Here is a 27853-nt window from a genome sequence, read left to right as displayed (position 1 = left end):
GACAACTTAACAGCACCAGAAATGTTAGGGCAAACAATGGACACAAGCTAGAGCCCAAATACACCCTGCATTACCAATTTCAAGTCCCCAGGACGTGTGCTGTTACAGGCTAGGGAGAAGGGCAGAGCAGCTCCAGGACAAATACGTGCAGACACCCGTGACACAGGACAGGACACGACCATCGAGGGGACAGGACAGGGAGCGAGAGCTTTCGACAAGAAGAAAGGACTCAGAGACCCAAAGAACACAGAGTGCACCAGAGACAAGTGACAGGAAACACACCAGAACTGCTCTGCCCTGCGCACCTCAGCACTGTGATTAAAACAGACACTTTCCCTTTAGGTGGACTAAGTATACGCTTCTTGGACATCAAAAGCCCTTCTAGAAAGGCCAAACCCAGCACCCTGCTTTTATCCCCTCTGTGGGTCATGACCCTCCACTTATCTTGCACACATCTGGGGATGCAAATCCCTGTTGGCTGCAGAAGGACGCCGTCTGCCTGCCTGGTAAGTTATAGCTGTCACTTCTTGGTCTGCCAAGAGAAAGAAAACCAAACATCAGTGCACAGTCTTAACAGTACATCGAGCAAAAACTGATAAATCTGCTACTCACCATCCTCCTCAGAATGCCCGGGTTCTTGGCCTGCACGCGTCGGGCGTGCTTGGATTCTGACGCCGTCATTGCAGGGTACACCTAGGTTAAGTGAAGACAAGGCAACATGGCATTGCTGAAACACAAGTGGACTCTCACTCCTCCTCCCTACCTCCCCGACTCACTGCAACTGCTCAGCCATTCCTCTGGGCTACCAGGATGGGACCTTGAAATGCAAAACTGGAAGGTCCATCACAGGGTCCTGCAATGCTTCCAGCGAGATCACAAGTGCATGAAACCTGGTCCTTCAGCCAGTTGGTGACAAAGGTATGCGCACACTGAGATGATTCCCTAAAGCACAAAAACAAGAATGGATGCTTAGAGTTGCACCAAAAATTGAGACCTGAGCAAGAACAACTGCTTCTGTCCACTGCTCACCTGGCACACTGGGCCTTCACTGCTGCTATCTGCCTGGACCTCCTAAAAATGAAGTCAAAGAACACTGCTGTAACAGTCACCATTCAGGCTCCCCCTGCAAATGCAAACAATGACTGACCTGCTCATGGCAACACCCTCACCGAGCACTGGGGCTCTCTGCCACTGATTTGAACTGTCTGCATCTGAAAGGAAGTTAGGACTAGTGTGAAACAGCTGCAGGACAACTTAATAGAACCAAAAATGTTAGGGCAATCAACAAATAAAAACTAGAGCCCAAATACACCCTGCATTACCAATTTCAAGTCCCCAGGACTTGTGCTGTTACGGGCTAGGCAGCAGGGCAGAGCAGCTCCGGGACAAATACGTGCAGACACCCGTGACACAGGACAGAACATGACAATCGAGGGGACAGGACAGGGAGCGAGAGCTTTCGACAAGAAGAAAGGACTCGGAGACCCAAAGAACACAGAGTGCACCAGAGACAAGTGACAGGACACACACCGGAACTGCTCTGCCCTGCGCACCTCAGCACTGTGATCAAAAGAAGCATTTTCCCTTCAGGTGGCCTAAAGGGACACTTCTCAAACATCCCCACCCCCAGAGCCGATTCAAAAGGCCCTCCCACCACCTCACTTTTGTCCCCTCCGTGGGCCCTAGCCCTCGACTTATCTCTTGGGCATCTGGGGATGAGAATCCATGTTGCTTTTTAATGGAGGCTGCCTTGTCTGCTGGGAATGTCCTATGGTCACCGGGCTGTAGTCCCGTGCTCAGCTACAATCAAGGACACCAAACATCACTGCATGATCTTATCTGCACAATGGACAAAACCCAGCAATTCTGCTACTCACCGATCTCGTACGAATGCCTGGTTGCTCGGGCCCCACACTTTGGCAATGCTCAGAGGCTGCCATCGTCATCTCTCATCGTCTGCCTGGGTTAAGAAGAGACAAAGTGACTCAGCACTGCTGAAACCAAAGTGGACCTTGGCTCCCCCTCTCTATCTCGGCGTCTCACCACAGCTCCTTGGCCATTGCCAAAGGCTACCCGGATGCCATCTTGAAATACAAAATTTCAAGGCTTCATCTCAAGAGTCCTGAAATACTTCCAGAGGACTCACAAGCGCAGGAAGTCCATCGGCCAGCTGGTGAGAGGAGCTTGGCATACTCCAAGTGGCTTCCCTAAAGCACACAAACAAGAATGGATGCTTAGAGTTGCACCAAACATTGAGACCTGAGCAAGAACAACTGCTTCTGTCCACTGCTCACCTGGCACACTGGGCCTTCACTGCTGCTATCTGCCTGGACCTCCTAAAAAAAAGGCAAAGAACACCGCTGTAACACAGTCACCATTTAGGCTTCCCTTGCAAATGCAAACAATGACTGACCTGCTCATGGCAACACCCTCACCCAGCACTGGGGCCTTCTGCCACTTATTTGAACTGTCTGCATCTGAAAGGAAGTTAGGACTAGTGTAAAACAGCTGCAGGACAACTTAACAGCACCAGAAATGTTAGGGCAAACAATGGACACAAGCAACAGCTAGAGACCAAATACACCCTGCATTACCAATTTCAAGTCCCCAGGACGTGTGCTATTACGGGCTAGGCAGCAGGGCAGAGCAGCTCCGGGACAAATACGTGCAGACACCCGTGACACAGGACAGGACATGACCATCGAGGGGACAGGACAGGGAGCGAGAGCTTTCGACAAGAAGAAAGGACTCAGAGACCCAAAGAACACAGAGTGCACCAGAGACAAGTGACAGGAAACACACCAGAACTGCTCTGCCCTGCGCACCTCAGCACTGTGATTAAAACAGACACTTTCCCTTTAGGTGGACTAAGTATACGCTTCTTGGACATCAAAAGCCCTTCTAGAAAGGCCCAACCCAGCACCCTGCTTTTATCCCCTCTGTGGGTCATGACCCTCCACTTATCTTGCACACATCTGGGGATGCAAATCCCTGTTGGCTGCAGAAGGACGCCGTCTGCCTGCCTGGTAAGTTATAGCTGTCACTTCTTGGTCTGCCAAGAGAAAGAAAACCAAACATCAGTGCACAGTCTTAACAGTACATCGAGCAAAAACTGATAATTCTGCTACTCACCATCCTCCTCAGAATGCCCGGGTTCTTGGCCTGCACGCGTCGGGCGTGCTTGGATTCTGACGCCGTCACTGCAGGGTACACCTAGGTTAAGTGAAGACAAGGCAACATGGCATTGCTGAAACACAAGTGGACTCTCACTCCTCCTCCCGACTTCCCCGACTCACTGCAACTGCTCAGCCATTCCTCTGAGCTACCAGGATGGGGCCTTGAAATGCAAAACTGGAAGGTCCATCACAGGGTCCTGCAATGCTTCCAGCGAGATCACAAGTGCATGAAACCTGGTCCATCAGCCAGTTGGTGACAGAGGTATGCGCACACTGAGATGATTCCCTAAAGCACAAAAACAAGAATGGATGCTTAGAGTTGCACCAAACATTGAGACCTGAGCAAGAACAACTGCTTCTGTCCACTGCTCACCTGGCACACTGGGCCTTCACTGCTGCTATCTGCCTGGACCTCCTAAAAATGAAGTCAAAGAACAGTGCTGTAACAGTCACCATTCAGGCTTCCCCTGCAAATGCAAACAATGACTGACCTGCTCATGGCAACACCCTCACCGAGCACTGGGGCTCTCTGCCACTGATTTGAACTGTCTGCATCTGAAAGGAAGTTAGGACTAGTGTGAAACAGCTGCAGGACAACTTAATAGAACCAAAAATGTTAGGGCAATCAACAAATAAAAACTAGAGCCCAAATACACCCTGCATTACCAATTTCAAGTCCCCAGGGCTTGTGCTATTACAGGTTAGGCAGCAGGGCAGAGCAGCTCCGGGACAAATATGTGCAGACACCCGTGACACAGGACAGGACATGACAATCGAGGGGACAGGACAGGGAGCGAGAGCTTTCGACAAGAAGAAAGGAGTGGGAGACCCAAAGAACACAGAGTGCACCAGAGACAAGTGACAGGACACACACCGGAACTGCTCTGCCCTGCGCACCTCAGCACTGTGATCAAAACGGACACTTTCCCTTTAGAGGGTCTAAGGGGACACTTCTCAAACATCCCCGCCCCCAAAGCTGTTTCAAAAGGCCCTCCCAGCACTTTGCTTTCATCCCCTCTGTGGGCCTTAGCCCTGAACTTATCTCTCAGACATCTGGGGATGAGAATCCATGTTGCTTTTTAATGGAGGCTGCCTCATCTGCTGGGAATGTCCTATGGTCACCGGGCTGTGGTCCTTTGCTCAGCTAGAATCAAAAACACCAAACATCACTGCATGATCTTAGCTGCACAATGGACAAAAGCCAGCAATCCTGCTACTCGCCATTCTCCTAAGAACGCTGGGCTCCTCGGGCTGCACGCTTCACCCACGCCCTCCTGGCAGGATCTGCCTGGATGGAGAGGAGACGAGGTGATGTGGCGTGCCCAAAACTATAGCGGACCCTGGCTCCACCTCACTAGCTTTTCCTCGACTTACAGCAACTCCTCAGCCGCTCCTGAAAGCTCCCTGGGTGACACCTTCAAGTGACAGAGATCCAGGCTCCCTCGCAGAGCCGTGTGCCGCTTCCCGAATTCCCACGAGGTCGAAGGAGCGGGTCTGCGGGCTGGTTGCAGAGGGGGTCTCGGTGTTACACGACTGGACTGCCTAATGCACACAGACATGAATGGATACTCAGAGTGTCAGCAGAGACACTACAGCTGTAGGCACACAAATTCATAAATAAATAAATTAACTAAACCCAAAAATTCTACCAAAACATTACCTTTATTTACCCAATATCCAAATTGCCAAATAGATTAACAGAGACACCCTGTCCTTTCCCCTCAATAAGGCCTCTCAATCTGTGCCGAAGAAATCCTTAAAATGAAGAAAACCCTACCTGTATCAAAATAAAAACAAAAAGTCTAGTAAACTTTATAAGTTCATTAACCTAACACATCAGAACCACAAAAATATTAAACCTTTATGAACACCAGTACGCAGTACACACCACCCTCATTTCAACATATAAAAATAAAGCTATTCCTAATTCTAACCTAAGACAAATATCACAAAATATAGCAGTAAGAAAAGAAAATAAAAATAAGTCTCACTAAAAATATAGCATTTTTATTTTAAGCCAAAAAAACCATACATTCTAAATCGGAACTTCCTCAAAATCAAGTAATTCAATAAACCCAAAAAAAACTCTAACATATTTTAAATAACTACTAAAAAGCTAAAAAACATCAAACAATTAAGCAACCCACCACAACTATCTAAAACTATCGACAATAAACCTTCTTTAAAAAAACCCAACAAATACTCCTCACCACCTGAACAATACATCACCAGTGATGCCAAACAAGTCAAAATACTGTAACTCCCATCCAAAAAATGCTCTATAAACTGAAGCACTAAAATTCATCTACAAAACACACTCGCCCTTCAACAACCTCCTCTAACCTACACACAAATCTAAAACAAATAAGAATTACCTCTAAACTATCATACCTTGAATAACTCCACCATTAAACACTACTGTACCAAACTTATTAAAACTCCAATACCAACTAAAATCAAAAACCACAAAATAACACACCACTGTAAACATTACCAATACATTTTTCTCCATTCCTCTAACAACTGATTACAAACCTCATTTTACCTTCATTTGAAAAACATACAATACACCTACAACCAACTACCCCAAAAATAAAAACACAGTCCTACCATCTAGCATAAATTCCTCTAAATGAAACCTAAAAAAATTAAACTCCAAAATATCTGTAATAATCCAACAACATTAGATGAAAAGTATAACAAAAATATTTTTAAAAATCAGCCAAATTCTTCTAAAAGACTACTACACCACAAAAAAAAAAAAAAAAGCAAAATCAAAAAGACTACTGCAAAGATACAATTCCTAAAAATAAAATAACAAAAGAAACATCAAATTCCCACCAATTTCATCAAAAAAAAAGTCAGAATGGCTCCACGAGCCAACAAAAAAAAGCCCAACCTATAAGAAAATGCCAAACCACCTCGAACACAGAGAATAAAACACAGCCCCTCTTACCATGGTATTATTTTAATACTATGATTAAAATACACATTCTATACAAAAATGTCCTCTACCCTGCCATCAATTCCACATAAAGCAAATAAATTAACTCTTATCATACAGGACATCCGTATCAAAAATCTCAATCACCCTAAAACCTTAAAAATAATTACAAATTAAGCCCAAAATAAAAACTTTGATCTCTAACAACAGAAAACCAAAAACAAACAACTCAAACTAAAAATACACCACCATAGAACCGGCTACCAGCAAAAACAAACCCACGCTACACTCTTTTCACTAACACTTGTTAGCGAGACACATCACAAAAATGAAACAAAAATAAAAAACAGCCCTAAAGAAACCCACAAAACAAATCACAAAACTCACTAGAAAAAGAAGTCCAACCAACTTACTAAACCTCAAACCATACAACAGACCCTGAAAGCTACTAAAAATGACAACCATACCTCCACACTAACTCAAAGAGTAACAAGTACTCTGCTAAGTTAACTTTAAAAACCAAAGGAATAAACGATATTTAAAAAATCTAAACCACTAGACAATAAAAAGTACCCAAATAAAAAACTACCTAAAAAATCCACCGTATAAATACACAAATAAAAAGCAACCAACAAATACATCAAACTAAAAAAAAACCCGAATAAATAAACTTAAATTAACAACAAAAAAAATTATTCCTAACTCCATAAAGCCATAATGCCTCGAACCATCAAAATACAAACACCACCTAGAAATAAACACGTCGCCAAAAGAGAAAGGTAACCATAAACAATAACACCCAAATTGCCGGTAACAATAAAACATCCAAGACAATTAAACAAACCAAATTAATAAAACCTCTATAAGAGAATTAACAAGAATGCAATTATCAATATTTTTAAAAAAACCAAAAAAGATTACTAATTAACTACAGGACACTACCTCAAACCCACCAAAACAAACACTACATACTCACACTAATAAAAGCCACCACAGCCTAATTAAAAACCAACCCTCTACTTCATGCTACAACCCATAAAAACCATTGTAAACCTTTCAAAACACATCCTTTAAGAAGATAACTACAATTATATTTTTCTAATATAAAGAAAAATAAAAAATCCAACATATCCCACAAAAGAAAAAAAAAATCCAACAACAAACTCAATCCAAAAAAACCCTTGTCATCAGCACCTGAACCAAGAACCATAACAACCAACAAGTACACCACGACCCTTCTCATACACCAACTACGAACAAAAGAAAACGATCCAATAAACTCCTCAAAACCAACACAGCAAGGAACGCTGGAAAATGAAAATCCGCGCTCCCGGCACCGGGCGGAGCACGGCTCCCGGCAGGAAAGCGGCTCCTCGGGCAGGCACAGGCGGCGCCGCGCCGGGAGACCCCCGCCCGCTCCCCCCGGCCCGGCGGGGCCGGCACCGGGCCCGGGGGGCCCCGGCGGCGCCCGAGCCCCGCGCCCGGAGCGGACGGAGCGGCGGCACCGGCCGGCACCGGCGCAGCGCCCGCGCCGCCTGCCCCGCCCGCCGGCCCGGCCAAAGCTCCCCTCGGCTCCGCACGGCTCGCACCGGCGCGGCTCCGGCAGTCCCGCGGCAGCCCCGCCGCGCCAGGCTCCCCTTCCATCGCATCCCCTAGAAGAGCAGAAAAGAAGGGGCTTGCCTCAAATGATGGCAAAAGGCAGAATTTTACCTCAATCCAAACCCCTTAAAAGGAGGGACAACAGGGCAGCCCCCTCATTTCAACCTCAGGAGGACGAAATTCAAAAGGGAAAGGAGAAAAGTCCCCGCTACAAAGGCGCACCGGCTCACCTGTTTGGCCGCTGCTTCTCGGCACAAAGGTTTGTCCCTCGGCGCCTCCTTTGAGCAAAGCTCCACGTACCCAAATGATCCCCCAAACCCTTTCCGAAGTACTTACCGTCCTTCCATGAGACAGCCCCGGGAGCCCCCCATAAACTCCTCTCCTCCCGCAGCTCCATGCAAAAGCAATGTGAGAAAAACCCCTTAAATCAGCCCCCGGAGGAGCCGCCCCCTCCTCATCATCCTCACAGCTCGCACCTGGGGCTACTCTGAGCCCTCCTCATCCTCACAGCTCGCACCTGCCGCTGTTGCTGCCCTCCAAACAGCGTCTCTCCCTCTCCAGGACACACCCACTTCAGCAGGGGCTGAAGGAAACAGAAAGGGCTCTCCGGCACCTTTTGCCTCCGTTCTCTGCTGTCTGCCGAAACGAAGACCTGTAAAATCCTAGCTCTGCCTTTTGTTTAACGTGTTCTTACTTCCTATTTATGTCATCACAGAGAAAGCAAGGAAAGAAGAAATGGGACTGGTTCCTACTATTGCTCCGTGCAGGCATTTTTAAAGGCTGCTGTACTTCTGTCCTCTTTTTCCACTCCAAGCTTGACTTTTCCCCTCCTTTTCCGAGGTCTGCTGCTTTGGGTGTCCCAGGGAGGGCCGGGTTCCTCAGCAGGGGTCTTAGGAGTTGGTGCCGATTCTGCTTTTTCCGAAGGTGTAGCAAAGTGTGCTACCAACAGGACTATTTTTTCCAGGGGAAAGCTTTCTCTCAATGACCATCAATGCACGCATGTGCTTTAATCGTGTAACCAGAGGGATTAAGAAAAGCCAACACCCGTTGCAGATTTCTGTTGGATCTGTGTCTGTGAGAAGTGGGTGTGTCCTGGAGAGGGAGAGACGCTGTTTGGAGGGCGGCAACAGCGGCAGGTGCGAGCTGTGAGGATGAGGAGGGCTCAGAGCAGCCCCAGGTGCGAGCTGTGAGGATGATGAGGAGGGGGCGGCTCCTCCGGGGGCTGATTTAAGGGGTTTTTCTCACATCGCTTTTGCATGGAGCTGCTGGAGGAGAGGAGTTTCTGGGGGGCTCCCGGGGTTGCCTCATGGAAGGACGGTAAGCACTTCGGAAAGGGTTTGGGGGATCATTTGGATACGTGGAGCTTTGCTCAAAGGAGGCGCCGAGGGACAAACCTTCGTGCCGAGAAGCAGCGGCCAAACAGGTTTCTTTTTGATCGTTTCTTATGTTTTCAAAGGATGTGTTTTTGAAGGCTTACAATGGTTTTTCTGGGTTGTAGCATGAAGTAGAGGGTAGGTTTTTAATTCGGTTGTGGAGGCTTTTATTAGCGTGAGTGCGTAGTGTTTGTTTTGGTGGCTTGAGGTAGTGTCCTGAAATTAATTAGTGAGGTTTTTTTTAATATTGATGGTGGAATTCTTGTTTATTATATCATAAGCGGTTTTTTTCATTTGGCTTATTTGATTGCCGTGTGTGTTTTATTGTTGCAGGGAATTTGGGAGTTATTGTTTATGGTTACATTTCTCTTTTGGCGACGTGCTTATTTCTAAGTGGTATTTGTGTTTTGATGGTTTGAGGCATTATGGGTTTATTGAGTTAGGAATAATTATTTTGTTGTTGTTAATATGATTTTTTTTTTTGGTAGTTTGATGTATTTGGTTGTTGTTTTTTATTAGTTTTGTTTTTGGGAACGTGGGTGTTTCTATGGTGGATCTTTTTAGGTAGTTATTTTATTTCGGTGGTGAATCTTTTCTTTCTTCGTGGTTCCGATTTTGTTATATCGGTAATTATTTGGTGGGTTTTTTTCGTTCATTTTATAGAGTATTGGGTTCTCTTTATGAGTTAGTGTAGTGGTAGAGTTTTGGGGTTTGATTTTTTATTTTTTTTCTAAGAAACGTTCGGGGTCTGTTGTATGGTTTGGAGTATAGTAAGTTAGTTGGCTTTTTTTTTTTTTTTCTTAATTTTTTTTGTGATTTGCTGTGTGGGTTTTGTTATGAACAAAACAGCTTGGCTGCGACACTTGGCTTGGGCTAAGTACTGACATTGAAATGTTAATTAGCTAATTGTTCCTGGGAATCACCTACCTCCCCCCACCCGCACTACCATTCTATAGGTCTTTTTAGAAATGTGTGTGTCATTTTTGTGATGTGATAAGAACCGCTAGTGAAAGAAGTGTAGTGCGGGTTTTCTTGCCGGTAGTTGGTTGGCTGTGGAACCTTTCTGAATATTTTGGACGGCGTTGTTGGGAATTTGATGCTGTTTTGGCATTTTAGTTTGAGGAACTGGATTAGAACTGCAAAGTTTTAACTCTAATGAAACAAAAGGAATGCATAAATATGAAAATAGGAATATAAAACTTCAATTTTAAATATGAACGGAAAACATATAAATAAAACATGTAACATGAATAATGTTATCCATTACTATTAGGTATTATATTGTTTGATATAAGGTATTTTATATGTTTATATACATATACATGTAGATTATAAATATAAATATGCATTTAGAAACGTATAATTAATACATGTGGATATATAAATATGACAAAATAATAGGAATCAATACAGTACATAATGCATATTTTAGTGTATATGTCTTATTATGACACATTATATGTCATAGGAATTATAGCTCGAAATATAGTACCTCAAGATATTGTGATAGAATATATAAGTACTTGTGAAAATCGAAAATAGAAATAAAGAAATATCTAAATATAGTTGAAAGTAAAGGGGATTTTAATTGTCTATTTGGTAGTAGGTAGGGGTTTTATTATAAAAATTATAAATATAAATGAAATAAAATTAGAAATCTATGTATAGAAATATATCCTAAATACGTTAAGAGCTATATAAAATCTCAAAGGTAAGTAACTCTGAGTATTAGTGGTATGTACGAAATAGAATTGAAATGAAAATTTATCTATCTTGCTACCTTATTATCTATATAATATATATTTATAGTTATATCAATATAAAGGAGTAATGCGCATGTGACTATAATGATGAAAAAATATATGAATATTCAAGTAGCGTCTAAAGAAAGGGATTTTTTTGCTTTTATTTGGTTAGAGGCAGGGTTTTAATGGAAAAACTATGAATATACATTTTGTTTTGGTATCTATCTAAATATGGAAATAGATAATCAATATATACAGATAAATATACAAATATAAAATGTAAATAAAAATAAGTATGAGGAAGAGATAGACTATAAATAACACCATACATCAATCTACAATAAAAATGTACATTTGAACATAAATGCGAAAAATAATGATAAATTTAGACGGAGTTTAAAGAAAGGGGTTTTTAAAAAAATTTTTACTTACATGGAGGCAGGGGTTTATTTTAAGCCCTATAAACCTTTTAGAAATCTAAATCTAACTATAGAAATATACAAGCAATATATTAAGATATGTGTAAAAATATAAAATATAATAGGAATAAATGTAAGAAATTATAAAAATACAATTACACATCAATATACGTTATAAATCCGAATGTGAATATAAATATGAAAAATATAAAAATAAAATAGCTTGAAGTGCAGTTTAAAAGAGAAGGTTTTTGCTTTTGGTTCCTGTTGGGTTAGAGGCAGGGGTTTTTTGCTGGCGTTCTTTTCCGCGCGGGCTGTTTTGGGGCATTTGCTGCAGGGCAGGTTCCGGAGCGCATCGCGCCCGTTCTTTTCTGCCGCCGGCCCCGCCCGCGGCCCCGAGGCGAGCGGCGGCCCCCGGCGGTGGCGGGCGGCAGTGCTGCCGCCCTGTGGGCAGAGGGCGGTACTGCAGCCCGCCGCCCGCGGCCGCCATCTTGGGAGTGGCTTGTCGCGGGCTCGCTTGACCTTCTCGAGATGGCGCGAAAAAGAGGACGTCGGCATTCGAGGAGCCGTGTCTGTTTTTTCTACACTGCCTGAATTGTCCCCAACGCCGGCGCCCCCCGACGGGATTTTCCGCGGCGGTTCCGGTGCCGTGCACAGGGGCTGTGGGCTCAGCAGCACCGCGAGCGGCGCGCGGGGCGGTGTCTGTGAGCGCAGGGCGGGGGGCGGCGGCGGCTCGGGCGGCCCGAGCCTCAAAAACAAGCTCTGGTCAGGAAACAAGCTTGGTGCTTTGCACGCAGAAGAGCTAAGGAAGATTCCTCTCTGTTCTAAATCTAATGTACCCAAAAAAATTTGCATCAAAGTATTTTGTACTGAGGTCCTGGTGTATTTTATATATACACAAGAACACATATGAGTACAAAATATATATATATTATGCTTATATGGTGAGTGTTCCTGAAGTGCTGTCATCCCAACTTATTTTTGTGACTTCACACGAAGCAGTTCAAATGTATTAGAAAGCAAGTTGCAAACTCTAGTTTTAGGCTGATAAAATCACCTAGGCGTGCCTATGATAAAATTCTATAGATATATGCATCTATAACATATATAAAACTGATTTCATTTACGTGAACTCCTTGTCTACACTAAGCCAGGAATTGCCAAAGGCTTGTTTTGAAGTTGAGACAGGAACAATCCATTATTAGTGATTTCCAGAATCCTTCCTTATTTCAGGGGAAGAAAGATCCTGTTTTTGGCAAATTCCTCAATGTAGAAGTACCTGCAATCATATAAGCATTCCCTTTATTTCTCTTTTAATTTCAAAAAAAAAGTTATTACATGTGAATCTGATTTATTCACATTACTTTAGTCTGGGTTTTTTGCATCTATAATTGCTCTTAAGGTTATTGCACCTTGCCAGAAAGAAACCAAAGCATAAAAAATTTCCTCTGTACTAAAATTTTCCTAATGATGATTGAAAGCATTTTCTTCATTAGAGTCTCTGCCTTTTGAGATCAGTACTTAGAAAGTCAAGTTTCTGGTAAATTCTCAGGGTTAGAAATGTTTTTCTTAAGTTTTTCAAAATCAAAATTGTTTCAAAGAATTTTGCTGCACTGATCTTTGCTATTAGTTTCAGATTTTACAGAATACCATTCCTTAGATTCATTCAGCCTTCCCAAACGTCTGTCACTGAATTGGACTGCATCAATTGGTAAGAAATAAAATCTTTTTTAAAATTCCAACTTAAGATATACTCCTTTTGTAATATATTATGTTTATGGAATGCTCTTTCAGTAAATGTGAAACAGATTTCTAATCCATTCCAAGGACTTCGAAACACTTGGCATTAATTAATACAAGAGAGTGTATTGTTTATCAGTTGGGATTGTGTATTTTATTAAAAACAAATTATTACTTTGAGAGGATGCTTGGATAAATGGTGAAATAATGTTCCTTGAATAGTTGAGTTTAGTACAAAAAATCAATTTCTATTTCTTTTGTTTCAATTAATAAAATAATATATAGACTACTACTTAGAATTATTTTAAGGATATATTTAGCAATATATAAAGTAAATATCAGCTTAAACTGATATAAATAAGCATAACTATGCCTGTACTTTCAAGGGCATGGTTACAAACTGAGAAATTAGCTCCAAAGTAGTTACACCTGCAACACCCTGATCTTTACAAAGACTTTTATAAGCCTATGGAGCCTTTTTGCTTCTAAGAATAAGATTGTTTACTTTGAAGTTGATGCCTTCAGTTATGCTTCATGGCAAGTATAAATAACAGCTCATGTCCAAAATGTGTAAGCCCAGCTGCTGTTCTTTACAGTCCTAACTCAGGTATGTGCTTTAGTTGGGTGTGTGCTCTTTTGCATTTTCCTCAGTACTTTTGGTTGGTTTGACTTGTGAAGCTGGAAAAGCAATCGACAATTATTTGGAGGGGGACATTCTACATTATAAATCTGATCTAGGTTCTGCTGTTCTCAGAATTCACATAATTTTTTTTAATATTTAAAATTTAAAAAACCCAAAACCTGATTTGATTATCTTCATTTTCAGTCAAAAAAGATCCAAGCCCAGTTGAAAGAGCTTCGTTATGGGAAAAATGATTTGATTTTTAAGGTAAGTTTTATTTCACTATAGTTTGCTAAAGTATATTAGCATTTATACAACATCGTAGCAAAGTAGGAATATGGTAGCTGCCTTTATTATTGCAGTTCTCAGGAAGAAGTTTGTTCTGAAAAGAACTCAAAACATCAAGACAGACTTAATACCATAATGGATTTTCAGAAATAGAATATATTTTTGTGCTTGCAAAAAGCAAAATTCTAGGTTACTGCTGATGAATAAAACCTGTTGCCCTATTCCATACCTTCTGTAATGTCATCTTTTTAACTGAATGATATCATATTTTACAGCTGCTTCTTGTTTTTCCTTTAATTAGCACTCTTCCATGGCAAAGTCAACTATTGTTAACATTTAAAGTAAATCTCTCTGTGTTCATGATAAGCTTGAGCAATGTAGTGTTCCTTAGGTCTTATGATTTAAGAAAAAAGAAACATCTGCTGCTAAAACAATCCAAATCAATAGTCTGCACTAGCTAGCACATTTTAAAAAAGAATAAAAATTTTTACAATAAAGGAGGACAGGACAAAACATAAAGACATTGCTGAAGGGTGTCTAGTCCTTGTTAACACAGGGAGAAGCTAATCCCTGTTAAAAGGAAGAGGAGAGAGATGTGGGTCATTTTCTGGTTGGGTTTTGGTTTTTGTTTTTAATGCATAGGTTTAGTCCAAGTTTATGAAGCTGTTACTCTTTCTGATAAATGAAATGGGCAGTCTTCCTGTTGGCACAGCATGAATGTCTGGGGTAAAATCCTGGCTGCTAGCTACTTCCACGTTACTGGGCTTTTACCTTTTGCCCTGCCACTCCCTTCCCATCCCGCTAAACTTTATCTTCTGTGTGGCTTACTGAGGATTTCAGGGAAGTCTGCTCTCCATGTAGATCTGAAGACTGCAAGCTTCTTGGAGCAGTTCACCAGAAGGATGTAAGCTGCAGGCTATTAGATTTCTAAAGGGCATCGAGGAAAGCTGCAGTTCATGTCCATTCAAAATAAGTCTTTCTCTGAAGGATTAATTCTGCAGGCATATGTGAAATTAATAGGGAGGGATTGTTTGATTTTTATTTTACATAATAGACCTCAAGAAACTATTTCTTAAATTCTGGTACTTATTACTGTCAATGGCTCTGGTCTGAACTGGACCTCTGGGGATTAAGTGGGAGAGGAAGAGAAAATGGGGAAAAGGCAGCTTTTTCTTGAACATTCCAGTGAATTGGTAGATCATATCTCCTTTATCATATCTTGCTTACACTACTTATGTTTTCAAAGTGTTCTACAATCTAGCTGATTAATTAGGGAGCATATGTGCGTATGTTTATATTTTCAAAACTCTCCCTATGCGATATAAAGCCATGGAACAGATAAGTAATGAGCATCACAAAAATTAATTTATGCACCCAAGGCTATAGAGCTTGTCTGTATCTCTGCTGAGATCGTAATTTGAGGTTCTGTGTCTTTTTCAGATCTCAGTCCCTTAAAGCATTTAGCATGTTATCCTTAAAGAATTGACCCAAGTTAAAATTTGATTTTGTATTATAATGTGAAAACCAAGAAATTATTAATAAAAATTGCCACTGAATGTTCTTAATTTTATTACTGCCTTTGTACGTAGCTACTTACTAATTATGAATGACACTACTCTGATTGCAATAATTTCAATTATCATCCTAAACCCCTGATTCAATGAAGTACTTCTAAGTTTAGGTTCTCTGCTAGATTGAGGTCTGCATTTGCTTCAGACATCACAGACCGCTTCTTTTTTAAATTGCTTCTCCTTCATTAACTGTCTTCCCATTATTAGGCTGTATTGCTCTGGAAGAAAGCTCATGTTTTACTAAAATAGGAAAAAATAAAAATAGTTTGGTTTTTTGTTCACGAAATGCATACGTGTATATATGATAGTAATAAGAGATGAGTAAAAATAAATCCAGCAATGATTTCGAATGTCAGTTTATGCACGCACCTTGTATTATTGACATTCCTCTTAAAAGGTGACCATGCTTCAGTGGTATGGTTTGAGCATATCTTTGCTTTTTTCTAAGGCTTTTGCTACAGGTTCAGACATATTTGATGTACCACTTCATCTCTTTTACTTTTTGTTCAAATTCTAAGAGAAAGTATCTTGCTAGGCAGTCCTAGAAAACCAAGAAAAAATTCAAATGTGAGTAGCAACTAACAGCACCTGGCCTAACAATGTATTTAATCTTTGTTCCATGGTAGAATTTAACTTTAAATAAGCAAGCAAAGAGGATTGGCTATTATAACAAATAATACCACAGCTTAGTACCTTAGCAAACACTAGCTTACAGCAAGTCGGGTAACTGCTAATATGTACTCTGTAGGTGGATTTACCATGAGTGCCTGGTTTATAATTGGGCACCTTCTTCTGAGGAGCAAACCATGTGGGATGCAGTTGGGTACACAGACATGATCAGTTCCTGCTGAAACGTTGTGGTCAGGGTGGGTGTGCACTGAACAAAGATCTGCTCTGGGCCCTGGGGAGTCCCTGGGGAGTCCCTGGGGAGTCCCTGGGGAGTCCCTGGGGAGTCCCTGGGGAGTCCCTGGGGAGTCCCTGGGGAGTCCCTGGGGAGTCCCTGGGGAGTCCCTGGGGAGTCCCTGGGGAGTCCCTGGGGAGTCCCTGGGGCTTCTCCACATGTTCAGAGCCCCCAGGTGCCCAGTTAATAGTGTTAAACCAGAGCATGTCTGCCACATCCAGTGCATGGCTGGAGTCAGTGGTGTCAGGAGCAGCAAAGACAGAGGTGTGCAGGTAGGAATGGCAAGCAGAGGGCAGGCAGGAATTGTAGTGGGGATTACTGGGAGAGAGGGGCAATGGACAGGAAGGAGGGAGGGTAGTGGAGAACCTTGTTCCCGGCACTTGACAACCTCTGCTGCTGCTCCTTACAGTTGTTTTAGCTTGTTTCTGTGATGATACTCTTGAATTCACATCTTTCTTTGATGTGCAGCTTCACAAAGTAACAGGATTGTAATTTACCTTCAGTACTCTCGTACTCCTTAGTAATGTTTCATGTACTATGGGTGCTCAATGCCTCTAAAGAACTAAGGACCCTATCACCCTTGCAAATTTAGAGTCAAGACTATTTCCCACATTTTTTGAAACACCTAGTTCTGCACAAACTAGGTCATTATTTGACATTTGCAAATCATTTAAATAATTGCTGTGGTAGAGTCAAATACAAAACTATGTGAAATTATTTTTGCCTCATATTGACTGGATTTGGTAAATATCTGTACCATTCCTCCCTCTGAAGTAAAACTGATGCCGTCTGTGTTTCCTTCTCTATTAGCAAAGTTAATTACATTCCACAGTAAACTGATTTCCCAGAATTTTAAATTAATTATTTCTCTAATGAAGGCAATGAGATTCCATATTACATACAGAGAAAGAGATGAAATAATAAAAGAAAAACAAAGGAAGAAAAAAACAAGCAGAAAACCACCTGCTTTGGCAGACAACTTGTGTAAACATTAGGATTGCTTTCTGGGCTTGTGATGATTGATTACATATTTTTAATTTGTGATAAATTTTTACAGAAGTACTTTGTGTACTGGCACATATATGAAGATGCAAGTTTCAGGCTTTCTAATACAGTTTTATTTGTATAGTTCTGGTGACTAGGCTTGATCCTAAAGCACCTCATGTACATCCACTTCCCCCATGATTTGCCTCTGCACGTATTAAAATTATCAGCTGCAGAATTCAGCTAACTTTGCATATGTGAAAAACTAGTCCATTTAACAGATTTTAAAGCATTCTTCATTATGTTCAAAGTACCATTAAACTCCTGTTTTCCTTGCAGAAAGCTTTGCACAAAAAAAAAAAAAAGCCGTGTCACTTTCCTGTAACTTTATTTGTGCATTTATGTGTCTAGCTCAGAAAGAATGCTCTTATCTTTGTTGCTACTTTTACATTGCCCTGTAATGGTAAATAGAATTTCTGTAGTTCAGTCTTCGAAGGAGATGATAAGAAAAAACTGGGAACAGTTTCCTTTTTGGCCTGTTGTACCAACTTCCCTGAGAGAATACTGCAATTTCTCTTGCTTTCAGACAGGATCTTTAGTCTGGGGTGTGTTTGTTCATCCAGCGTGGTTTTTCAGCATCTGGATCTTGTGCAGCCTCCCTTGGAAAGTTTTCCAGAACTGTATAGGAAAGACATGACTGAACTAAAAAAACTATTATAAAATACCAGTTATACACATAAATGCAATGTTAAATAGTAGAGTTTTTTTTTTGTTTTTTTTTCCAGAGCTCTTGCAACACATTATTAGGGATAATAAGTTCTATAAGCTACAGGCTGACTTCATCATGCCACATAACAGCTGATAATGTGATATGGAATGTCACTGCATGACTGGTAACAGTTACAGCATCCCATTGTGAGATGCTCCACCCAGAGGGAGAAGCCAAGCATTCCTTACTGGATAGAATTTGGGTTTTTGGGACACCAAACTCAGGCTTTTCCACTGGGTTTCCAGGAGGACTGCAGCCATTCCAACCCTGACCAAAAAGGGTATCAGGTTATATTCTGACTCTGTCAGTGGTTTTTCTTTTGTAGTATTGCAGGTATTTTGTTTCCTTTTCTCACTTTTCCTAATAAACTGTATTTTTGATTTGGAGTCTCTCATTGGTTTTGTTTTCAAACCAGAACAAGACAGTAGTCAATTCTAACCACCACTGCCTGCTTTCTGTCAACTGCCAAGACTTTCAGATGCCTACGTAATGCATGTATTGAAGGAAACCAGACACCCTCTAATTCATGACTGTAGCTCTGTTTTTTTCACTGATTTAGACTGTAAATCTGATGGTGCTGAAATAAGAAGTTGCCTAGTTGTATGGTCCTCACCATTTCCATCTGAGTCTAATTCCTCACGCTATCAGAGGTGCCATCCTAGCCTCATGTTTGTCATATGTTATTTTGTGTAATTTCCTTTTTAGTGGCAATTGAAATGATGCAGTTTTTCAAATCTTGATTCTCTTTAATTGAGAGCGTATTAATTTGTATAGCTGTACTGAAAAATAAGAAGTAACCGTATAAAAACGTTAATGATGTGAGAAATTTCTTGGTCTAGTTCTATGAGAAGTGTCTCTGCGTCACATAGAGTCAATGTCCAGTCTTTCAGACATTTTCTGTGGCCGTGTTTATTGTGAGTGATACTGTATACCATATTTAGGAAAAAATCAAAAAAGTTACTGAATTCTAGCAATTTCTTATATCAGTATTTTTTTTCTCTAGTAAATCAGTAATAACTCCACTTAAATTTTGCAAACTGATAAAGTGGAAGGATTATTTCTGTAGTGAATTCTCTGTTGCCAGACTAAAGGATCAAACCAATGGTCTGATATGTGTGTTGTGGCAGTGACTGATGTTAGCTGTAAGGAATGTGATGCAGTGTAAATTATGGACAGCAATTCACAAGAGACTTTCCCACGTCACAGTTGACTTGCACTTTGAAGGAAGTTTGGTTTTGACTAATGAAACTGTGACTCTGGTGATAAATCTGAAGATAAATGCCTAATCCTGATTTAAAATGCAGCTACTCAGTTCTTTACACGAGTTGGGAACTGAAAATTCCAGACTTTTGACATTTCATTTGGCAGAACAGACTATGCCTAATGCAAATGAACATCACATTAGCTGTCTGCTGAGGACTACAGGCTTGCCTAAGCTCACCACCTCATCTATGCCATGTGCTGGAAGGACTGTCATTACCCCAGCAGAAAACAAGTTAACCTTACAGGATTTACACTAAACAGCATTTACGTAGTGTGGCTATCCATTAAGCTATGCTACAATCAGCAGCGTGCAGGAGATCTTGAAAGGTCTGCCAAGAAAAACTCTCTGGCTGGGATTGAACTCCAGAAGCCTGAGGGCATGGAATGGTGTTGAGGGAAAATGCACTTGCAAATATTGGGTTGAAATAAAAATGTGGTGCTCTTTATCTGAAAATTGAGAATTTTATCCTATTATTTTGCATATACAAAATGTATATTTACCTAATCAGAATTTCGGAGAGAAAAGATAAGTGGCTAGTCCAGTGTCCTTCTCTATGGCTCCCTTTTCAAACAGGGAAAACAATGACTAGGCTGGGTTTTTTTGCAGGTACAACAGCAAAAGAATCCTTATTCCTTTTGGTTGCATAGTAATGTGTTATTAATGACAAGGCTGACAACTTCAGGAATCTGCTTTCCTGAAACAGAAGAGTCTTGCAGAGAATGTATTTCCTTCAAGTGAACAGGCTGGGTTCATACATATCCTTGGGAAAGAGAGAGAAAATACTTGTCTTTATTTACTGAACATTTAAAAGCATCTTCTGATGCTTTTGTTTTGGACCACTCACTTAAAAAGCTTCTGCTGAACTCCTGTGCTCCATGAATGACATATACATTATACAGAGCCAGAAGTCCTTCCACTCAGGGTGCAGGCTACTAGCCTGATCCTGACTTCCAACACAAGTCTCCCAAATTGCTTTCCTGCTATGAGTTAGCTAGTCTTGTGCGTTTTCCTTCTCTATTTCCAGGAAAAAACATGGAAAAAAAAAATCTGGAGTTACCTCCTTGTATAGTAGTAGGTAGTATAATTTCATATGGTTCCTGCATGCAAGAATGTTTGGGTGTTTTCTAATTTGTCTGTTTACGCCCAATTAGCTTAATGTTGGCATCACAATGCCTAAAACTACAAAATAATTTTCAAATTGCACCTGGAAATCAGACAAACGAACAAAATTATTAAAAGACATTTGAATACCTTGAATTTTCCAGAAGGATATTATGGCATAATCTTAAATATTTTATAGTATGGAAATAATTTTGCTATTGACATTGAATTATTATAAGCTTGCATTCACATCAATGGAGCACATTTGGCCATAATGGTTTTTTTTTCCCTCAGGAAAAGCAAATCTGACCCAGCCCATATATATTACTTGCAAAATTTCTGTTCTTTCCTCTCTCACATGAAAAAATGCATTGGAGATTGCATCAGCTTTTTTTCTTGATCCCCACAGGCACAACAGCTAACAGATCTGGAGCAAAAACTATCTGTTGCAAAAGACAAATTGGAAAACGCAGCCCTTGACCAAGTAAGAAGTGTCATGTAATGTAAGCATGTTTACCTATATCGGCTGTGGGTGTTTTGGTGTAATTTGACAAAAACAAATGAAAGCCTGGAAGTTACTTAGATGGATACTAAGTTGCATATGAATTGTACCTGAGAGAGATGCTACTGAAATCAGTGGAACTAATTATGATACATGAAGTTAAGTACATCTGCAAAGTTATTTAAGAAGAAGATGGTCAAATTAGAAAAAAAAAACAGCTCAAAAATATTTTGCACTGATTTTAGTAGATTTAGGTATTTATTGAACTACAGTTTGTGCTGACTGTAGGCTTAGTGTCAGTCATAAGTTTATTTACACTAGAGCAGTTTTCTATTTCCCACCATGAACCCTTAGAATGTTTACCAATTTTGAACTATCAGGCCCCAGATACCAAGAGTAGTGTGGCCAGTAGGCCTAGGAAAGTGATTGTCCCCCTGTACTCAGAACTGGTAAGGCCACACCTCACATGTTGTTCCGTTTTGGGCCACTCGCTTAAAAAATGTCATTTTAGTGCTGGAGTGAGTTCAGAGAAGGGCAATGACGCTGGTGAAGGTCTTCTGAGGGCATCTGGGGGAATTGGCCTTGTTTGGTCTGAAGAAGAGGAGGCTCACACTCATTGTTCTCTTCAGCTGTCTAAAAGGAAACGATCATGAGGCAGGGGTTGGCTTTTTCTGCCTTGTCTCAAGTGGAAGGATGAGAGGACATTACTTTAAGTTGTACCAGGGGAGATACAGATTAGACATCAGAAATTTTATTTTCACTGCAGAAGTGGTTAGGCATTGGAATAAGCTGCCAAGGGAGGTGGTGGAGGTACCACCTCTAGAAGTGTTGAAGAGGCATCTGGATGTGGCACTTGGGTTTAGGGGTGATTAAAATGGTGCTGTGTTGCCAGATGGTCTTAAAGGTCTCTTCCAGTCTTGATGATTCTGTGGATCTAGCCATGTGATAGGACTGAAATAGATCAGGGACATATGAAGAATGCATCACATGTGGGCAGCATTTTGGCCGGTAAGCAGCCTATTTTGATCACAATCACATCTAGGCAAGGTTATAGCAAACTTTGTCAAATTACGTCCCTGGTTCCAGTAGTGTTTCCTTCACCTGTGCTTTCCTGGTGTTCATTTATAGATCTCCTATCAGCAAAGTCAATACTGAATTATGCTATTCACAGGATGGAAACAAATTTACTTGTTCTTCTTTTACCTTTGAAATAGCAAAATTGGAATGGCTGCTGTCAAGGAAGAATAAGCACTGGATAGCAGGATTAAGAGATGAGAAATTATCCAGAGAAATTTCTGGATGAGAGGAGAGTAATTTCAGATTGGTGCCATCTGCAGGAAGCACTAGGGTTATATCAGACTAGATTGACTGAGTCCATATCATCATGCAAAATTAGCCAGTCTGCTACCTCTGCCCATTTAACCATAACAAATGGTGATTTATGCTGTCTGTGCAGTCACTAACTTGAAAAGGTAGAATTCAAGAGATGTTACATTGAAAAGAAGTACTTTTTCCGATGGACATCAAAATTGCTACGACTAAGTCTCATAACTGGATCCAGGGATGGTGATATCTTTTTACTTTTATGGTTCCTCCCTCTTCCTTTTTCCCTTTTTCCCTTTTTTGTCCCTTTTTCCCTTTTTTTCTCCCCCTTTTTCTCCCCCTTTTTTCTCTTTCCCCCCTTTTTTCTCCCCCTTTTTTCTCCCCCTTTTTTTCTCCCCCTTTTTTTCTCCCCCTTTTTTTCTCCCCCTTTTTTTCTCCCCCTTTTTTTCTCCCCCTTTTTTTCTCCCCCTTTTTTCTCCCCCTTTTTTCTCCCCCTTTTTTTCTCCCCCTTTTTTTCTCCCCTTTTTTTCTCCCCCTTTTTTTCTCCCCCTTTTTTTCTCCCCCTTTTTTTCTCCCCCTTTTTTTCTCCCCCTTTTTTTCTCCCCCTTTTTTTCTCCCCCTTTTTTCTCCCCCTTTTTTCTCCCCCTTTTTTTCTCCCCCTTTTTTTCTCCCCCTTTTTCTCCCCCCTTTTTCTTCCCCTTTTTTTCTCCCCCTCCCCCTTTTTTTCTCCCCCTTTTTTTCTCCCCCTTTTTTTCTCCCCCTCTCCCCCTCCCCCTTCTTTTCTCCCCCCCTTCTCCCCTTTTTTCTCCCCCCTTTTCTCCCCCTTTTTTCTCCCCCTTTTTTTCTCCCCCCTTTTTCCCCCTCCCCCCTTTTTTTCTCCCCCTTTTTTCTCCCCCTTTTTTTCTCCCCCTCCCCTTTTTCCCCTCCCCTTTTTTCTCCCCTTTTTTTCTCCCCCTTTTTTTCTCCCCCTTTTCTCCCCTCTCCCCCTTTTTTTCTCCCCTTTTTTTCTCCCCCTCTCCCTTTTTCTCCCCTCTTTTTTTCTCCCTCTTTTTTTCTCCCCTTTCTTTTTTTCTCCCCTTTCTTTTTTTCTCCCCTTTCTTTTTTTCTCCCCTTTCTTTTTTTCTCCCCTTTCTTTTTTTCTCCCCTTTTTTTCTCCCCTTTCTTTTTTTCTCCCCTTTCTTTTTTTCTCCCCCTTTTTTTCTCCCCCCCCTTCTTTTTTTCTCCCCTTTCTTTTTTTCTCCCCCTTTTTTTCTCCCTTTCTTTTTTTCTCCCCTTTCTTTTTTTCTCCCCCCCTCCTTCTTTTTTTCTCCCCCCCTTCCTTCTTTCTTTCTCCCCCTCCTTTTTTTTCTCCCCCCCTTTCTTTCTTTTTTTCTCCCTTCTTTCTTTTTTTCTCCCCCCTCTCTCTCTTTTTCTCCCCCTTCTTTCTTTTTTTCTCCCCCTTCTTTCTTTTTTTCTCCCCCTTCTTTCTTTTTTTCTCCCCCTTCTTTCTTTTTTTCTCCCCCTTCTTTCTTTTTTTCTCCCCCTTCTTTCTTTTTTTCTCCCCCTTCTTTCTTTTTTTCTCCCCCTTCTTTCTTTTTTTCTCCCCCTTCTTTCTTTTTTTCTCCCCCTTCTTTCTTTTTTTCTCTCCCCCCTCCTCTTCTTTTTTTCTCCCCCTTCTTTCTTTTTTTCTCCCCCTTCTTTCTTTTTTTCTCCCCCTTCTTTCTTTTTTTCTCCCCCTTCTTTCTTTTTTTCTCCCCCTTCTTTCTTTTTTTCTCCCCCTTCTTTCTTTTTTTCTCCCCCTTCTTTCTTTTTTTCTCCCCCTTCTTTCTTTTTTTCTCCCCCTTCTTTCTTTTTTTCTCCCCCTCTTTCTTTTTTTCTCCCCCTTCTTTCTTTTTTTCTCCCCCTTCTTTCTTTTTTTCTCCCCCTTCTTTCTTTTTTTCTCCCCCTTCTTTCTTTTTTTCCCCCTTCTTTCTTTTTTTCTCCCCCTTCTCTTTTTCTCCCCCTTCTTTCTTTTTTTCTCCCCCTTCTTTCTTTTTTTCTCCCCCTTCTTTCTTTTTTTCTCCCCCCTCTTTCTTTTTTTCTCCCCCTTCTTTCTTTTTTTCTCCCCCTTCTTTCTTTTTTTCTCCCCCTTCTTTCTTTTTTTCTCCCCCTTCTTTCTTTTTTTCTCCCCCTTCTTTCTTTTTTTCTCCCCCTTCTTTCTTTTTTTCTCCCCCTTCTTTCTTTTTTTCTCCCCCTTCTTTCTTTTTTTCTCCCCCTTCTTTCTTTTTTTCTCCCCCTCTTTCTCTTTTTTTTTCTTCTCCCCCTTCTTTCTTTTTTTCTCCCCCTTCTTTCTTTTTTTCTCCCCCCTCTTTCTTCTTTTTCTCTCCCCTTCTTTCTTTTTTTCTCCCCCTTCTTTCTTTTTTTCTCCCCCTTCTTTCTTTTTTTCTCCCCCCTTCTTTTTTTCTCCCCCCTTCTTCTTTTTCTCTCCCCCTCTCTTTCTTTTTTTCCCCCTTCTTTCTTTTTTTCTCCCCCTTCTTTCTTTTTTTCTCCCCCTTCTTTCTTTTTTTCTCCCCCTTCTTTCTTTTTTTCTCCCCCTTCTTTCTTTTTTTCTCCCCCTTCTTTCTTTTTTTCTCCCCCTTCTTTCTTTTTTTCTCCCCCTTCTTTCTTTTTTTCTCCCCCTTCTTTCTTTTTTTCTCCCCCTTCTTTCTTTTTTTCTCCCCCTTCTTTCTTTTTTTCTCCCCCTTCTTTCTTTTTTTCTCCCCCTTCTTTCTTTTTTTCTCCCCCTTCTTTCTTTTTTTCTCCCCCTTCTTTCTTTTTTTCTCCCCCTTCTTTCTTTTTTTCTCCCCCTTCTTTCTTTTTTTCTCCCCCTTCTTTCTTTTTTTCTCCCCCTTCTTTCTTTTTTTCTCCCCCTTCTTTCTTTTTTTCTCCCCCTTCTTTCTTTTTTTCTCCCCCTTCTTTCTTTTTTTCTCCCCCTTCTTTCTTTTTTTCTCCCCCTTCTTTCTTTTTTTCTCCCCCTTCTTTCTTTTTTTCTCCCCCTTCTTTCTTTTTTTCTCCCCCTTCTTTCTTTTTTTCTCCCCCTTCTTTCTTTTTTTCTCCCCCTTCTTTCTTTTTTTCTCCCCCTTCTCTTTTTTTTGCCCTTTCCCTTCTTTTTCTCCCTTCCCTTCCCTGAACTTCTTCCTCATTTTCTTAAGTGTTTTTTTTAATGCTTTTATATTGATTTGTTACTGTAGGTAATAACCAAAACAGTTACATATTTGCTTTCATCTGCAACCAAATTGCTCTACAATAAAACATATACATATATATAAAACACAGGTAATTCTGTGGTTTTCACTCTTAATCTGTCCCAAGGGATCTATTAACAAGAACCTAAGTTAATGACTTACCTTAAAGGGCAGGTCATAACATGTTCCACCTCCCATATCTTTAATTTTCCCTATTGTGCTCTGCATTAACGGTCTTTCTATGGTTGTCTTTTGTCCTCCTGTCGAAATACACTTCTGCTAACTGGCTGTGTTTGTTTTTTTAAGAAATGCTCTTTTTTTTCCAGTTAAGAGATAAATTCCCTGTTTTCAGTTCAGGGGAAGTTTATCTGAGTTAAAACAAAATATTTGTAATTTTCTCAAAAATATTTGCTAAGAAAATAAACTAAAATATGCTGTATGGCATTGCTTAGGATTAATATGACTATGAAATATTTTTATTTTATATGCAATATTTCGCATACATTATATGTAATGTGTAATGTTATATACACATTTTCCACCATATATACATATGTTTTCCACCAGCTTTTGCCATGGTATCCCTTGATTTATATACCTTTAAAAAAATCTTTGATGATTGAAATGTGAACGCATTCTGTATTTACAGGTGTCTTTTTAATAAAAAGAAGAAAACTAGAAATTAAATGTTTTTTTAATGTCTAATGCTGCTGACTCCCCCTGGAGTGAGTGTAAGATTTTACCTCAATGGCTAACATTTGATCCATGTCTTGCTTTGATGAAATAAAGATTTAAAATATGATTTCCTCACTGCTGTAGTTATCTCCTTGTTCTTGCTTTCTCAGCTTATTTCAATTACAGACTTCTGTTTCCATCAATATATCTGTCTATCTTTCTGGGAGTAAAGCACAAATGTTCTAATAAGAGTCGCAAGCACTTCACCACTTAGAAGTTTTATTTTGGCTTAATGGACAGTAGTGGGTCTGGACAAATATATTTTTAACTGTTAAAAAGACCTATGGTTTTTTTTACTATATAGTGCAAAAGTATAATATGCCCATGAGGGAAGCCATCTTAATTGGATTATAATCTATGTATAATGTAGAAAAATACCAATTATTTGGAATGTTATAGACAAAACTCCATGCAAAGTCTGTGTCTTGCAACACTTATGACTTCTCTGTAGATATTATACATAAAAGGCTGGACACGGTATGATATTTTGTAAATAGTATTTTTCTTTTCAGAAAAAATATATTTAAGTACTATTTGCAATAATCAATGTGGATAAAACTGCTTGAAGGGATGGGGAGAGAGTGCAGTGACTTCCTAGGCAGTTTGGTGTCTAATGTACTGTAACCTAATCACATAAAAATACTGCTTTAGACAGTCTTAATTCCTTCCATCAATAAGAAAAAGCAGCAGCTACTCATAGGTGTTTGGTTGAATACAGATGGAGAATGTAAGCCCTTGTGTTGATCACAGCACATCACAGAGAAGTGATGGTTTCTTATTTCCCCAGGAGTCCCAGCTGAAAGCTCTGAAGGAGACTGTGCAGCTTTGCCTGTGCTCCGTTCTGCGCAGTCAGCCTCCCGCAGCGAGTCTGATCTCCTCCAAACCAGCTGAGAAGCTGCCTTCCTCCAATGCAAAGGGCTCCCAAGCCCCATCCCAAGGCACAAGCACCAAGGTATGATTTCACTCTTGGGTGGGGTTTTTTTTAACATCTTTGAAAGTGTGTCTTGTAAGAGCATCAAACTGAAACTAAGGAGGATTTCAAATTCGTTGGAAGATTATGACAAATTTTGAGGATAATTCTAAGACTGTTTCTGATGTCAATAAATAGTTTTTTTTTAATTTGGGAAGCAGCTACATTTTACTGAATAACAAAATTCTGTCACTTGGTAAATGGAATGATAGTGTCTGCAGGACAAATCTACAATGCAGATGGATTTGCATTTAAAATAAATGAGGGTGCTAATTCGTAGGATCATTTACCTGTCAGGCACTGAAAGTGAGTTTGTGGTAATACAGCACTAAACAGTTATATGAGGTTTGCATATCATGGTTTCTCTCAGTGGAAAAAAAAAATATATAAAAACCATAAAATCATCTGGGACACCCAAATCAAAATTGCCAGAATGGATCGATGAACTTGACAGTAGGGAATAGGGAATATTCCAGTTTTGCAAGATGCGAAGGACAGTTTCAGGGAAAACCTGAGGAAAAAAAAAAAGATAAAAACTGGTTTGAGTCAGGAAATTCAAATATTGTAATCCAGTTAAGATTCATGTTGATTAACAACTGTCCTAGTAATTTTCATTTCCCGTGTTGCATTTTGCTCCTGAATTCA

The 27853-nt window shown here is 40.5% G+C and overlaps 1 protein-coding gene across 6 annotated transcripts in view; it reads left to right on the top strand.

Moving 5' to 3' along the window:
• Positions 1-27853, top strand: part of LOC121468907 (leucine zipper protein 2) — a 281472-nt gene that overhangs the window by 241944 nt on the left and 11675 nt on the right. For 2 of the 6 annotated variants that reach the window (XR_012053302.1, XR_012053299.1), the window contains exons 3-4: positions 20906-20980; positions 27026-27190. Coding sequence is in view for 1 of the 6 variants with exons in the window: in XM_072922970.1 (XP_072779071.1) it covers positions 21977-22006; positions 27026-27190 (195 nt within the window). In the remaining 5 variants the exon portion in view is untranslated. Of the gene's footprint in view, positions 1-9127; positions 9143-12886; positions 13886-20905; positions 21000-21621; positions 22007-27025; positions 27191-27853 lie in introns of those variants that run through there. The other 4 variants (XR_012053301.1, XR_012053300.1, XR_012053303.1 and 1 more) reach the window with 4 other exon arrangements.

Source organism: Taeniopygia guttata, chromosome W, assembly GCF_048771995.1.
Source record: "Taeniopygia guttata chromosome W, bTaeGut7.mat, whole genome shotgun sequence".
Lineage (NCBI taxonomy): Eukaryota > Metazoa > Chordata > Aves > Passeriformes > Estrildidae > Taeniopygia > Taeniopygia guttata.
Note: the sequence above shows the minus strand (reverse complement) of the source record. Positions and strands in the feature narration are given on the sequence as shown.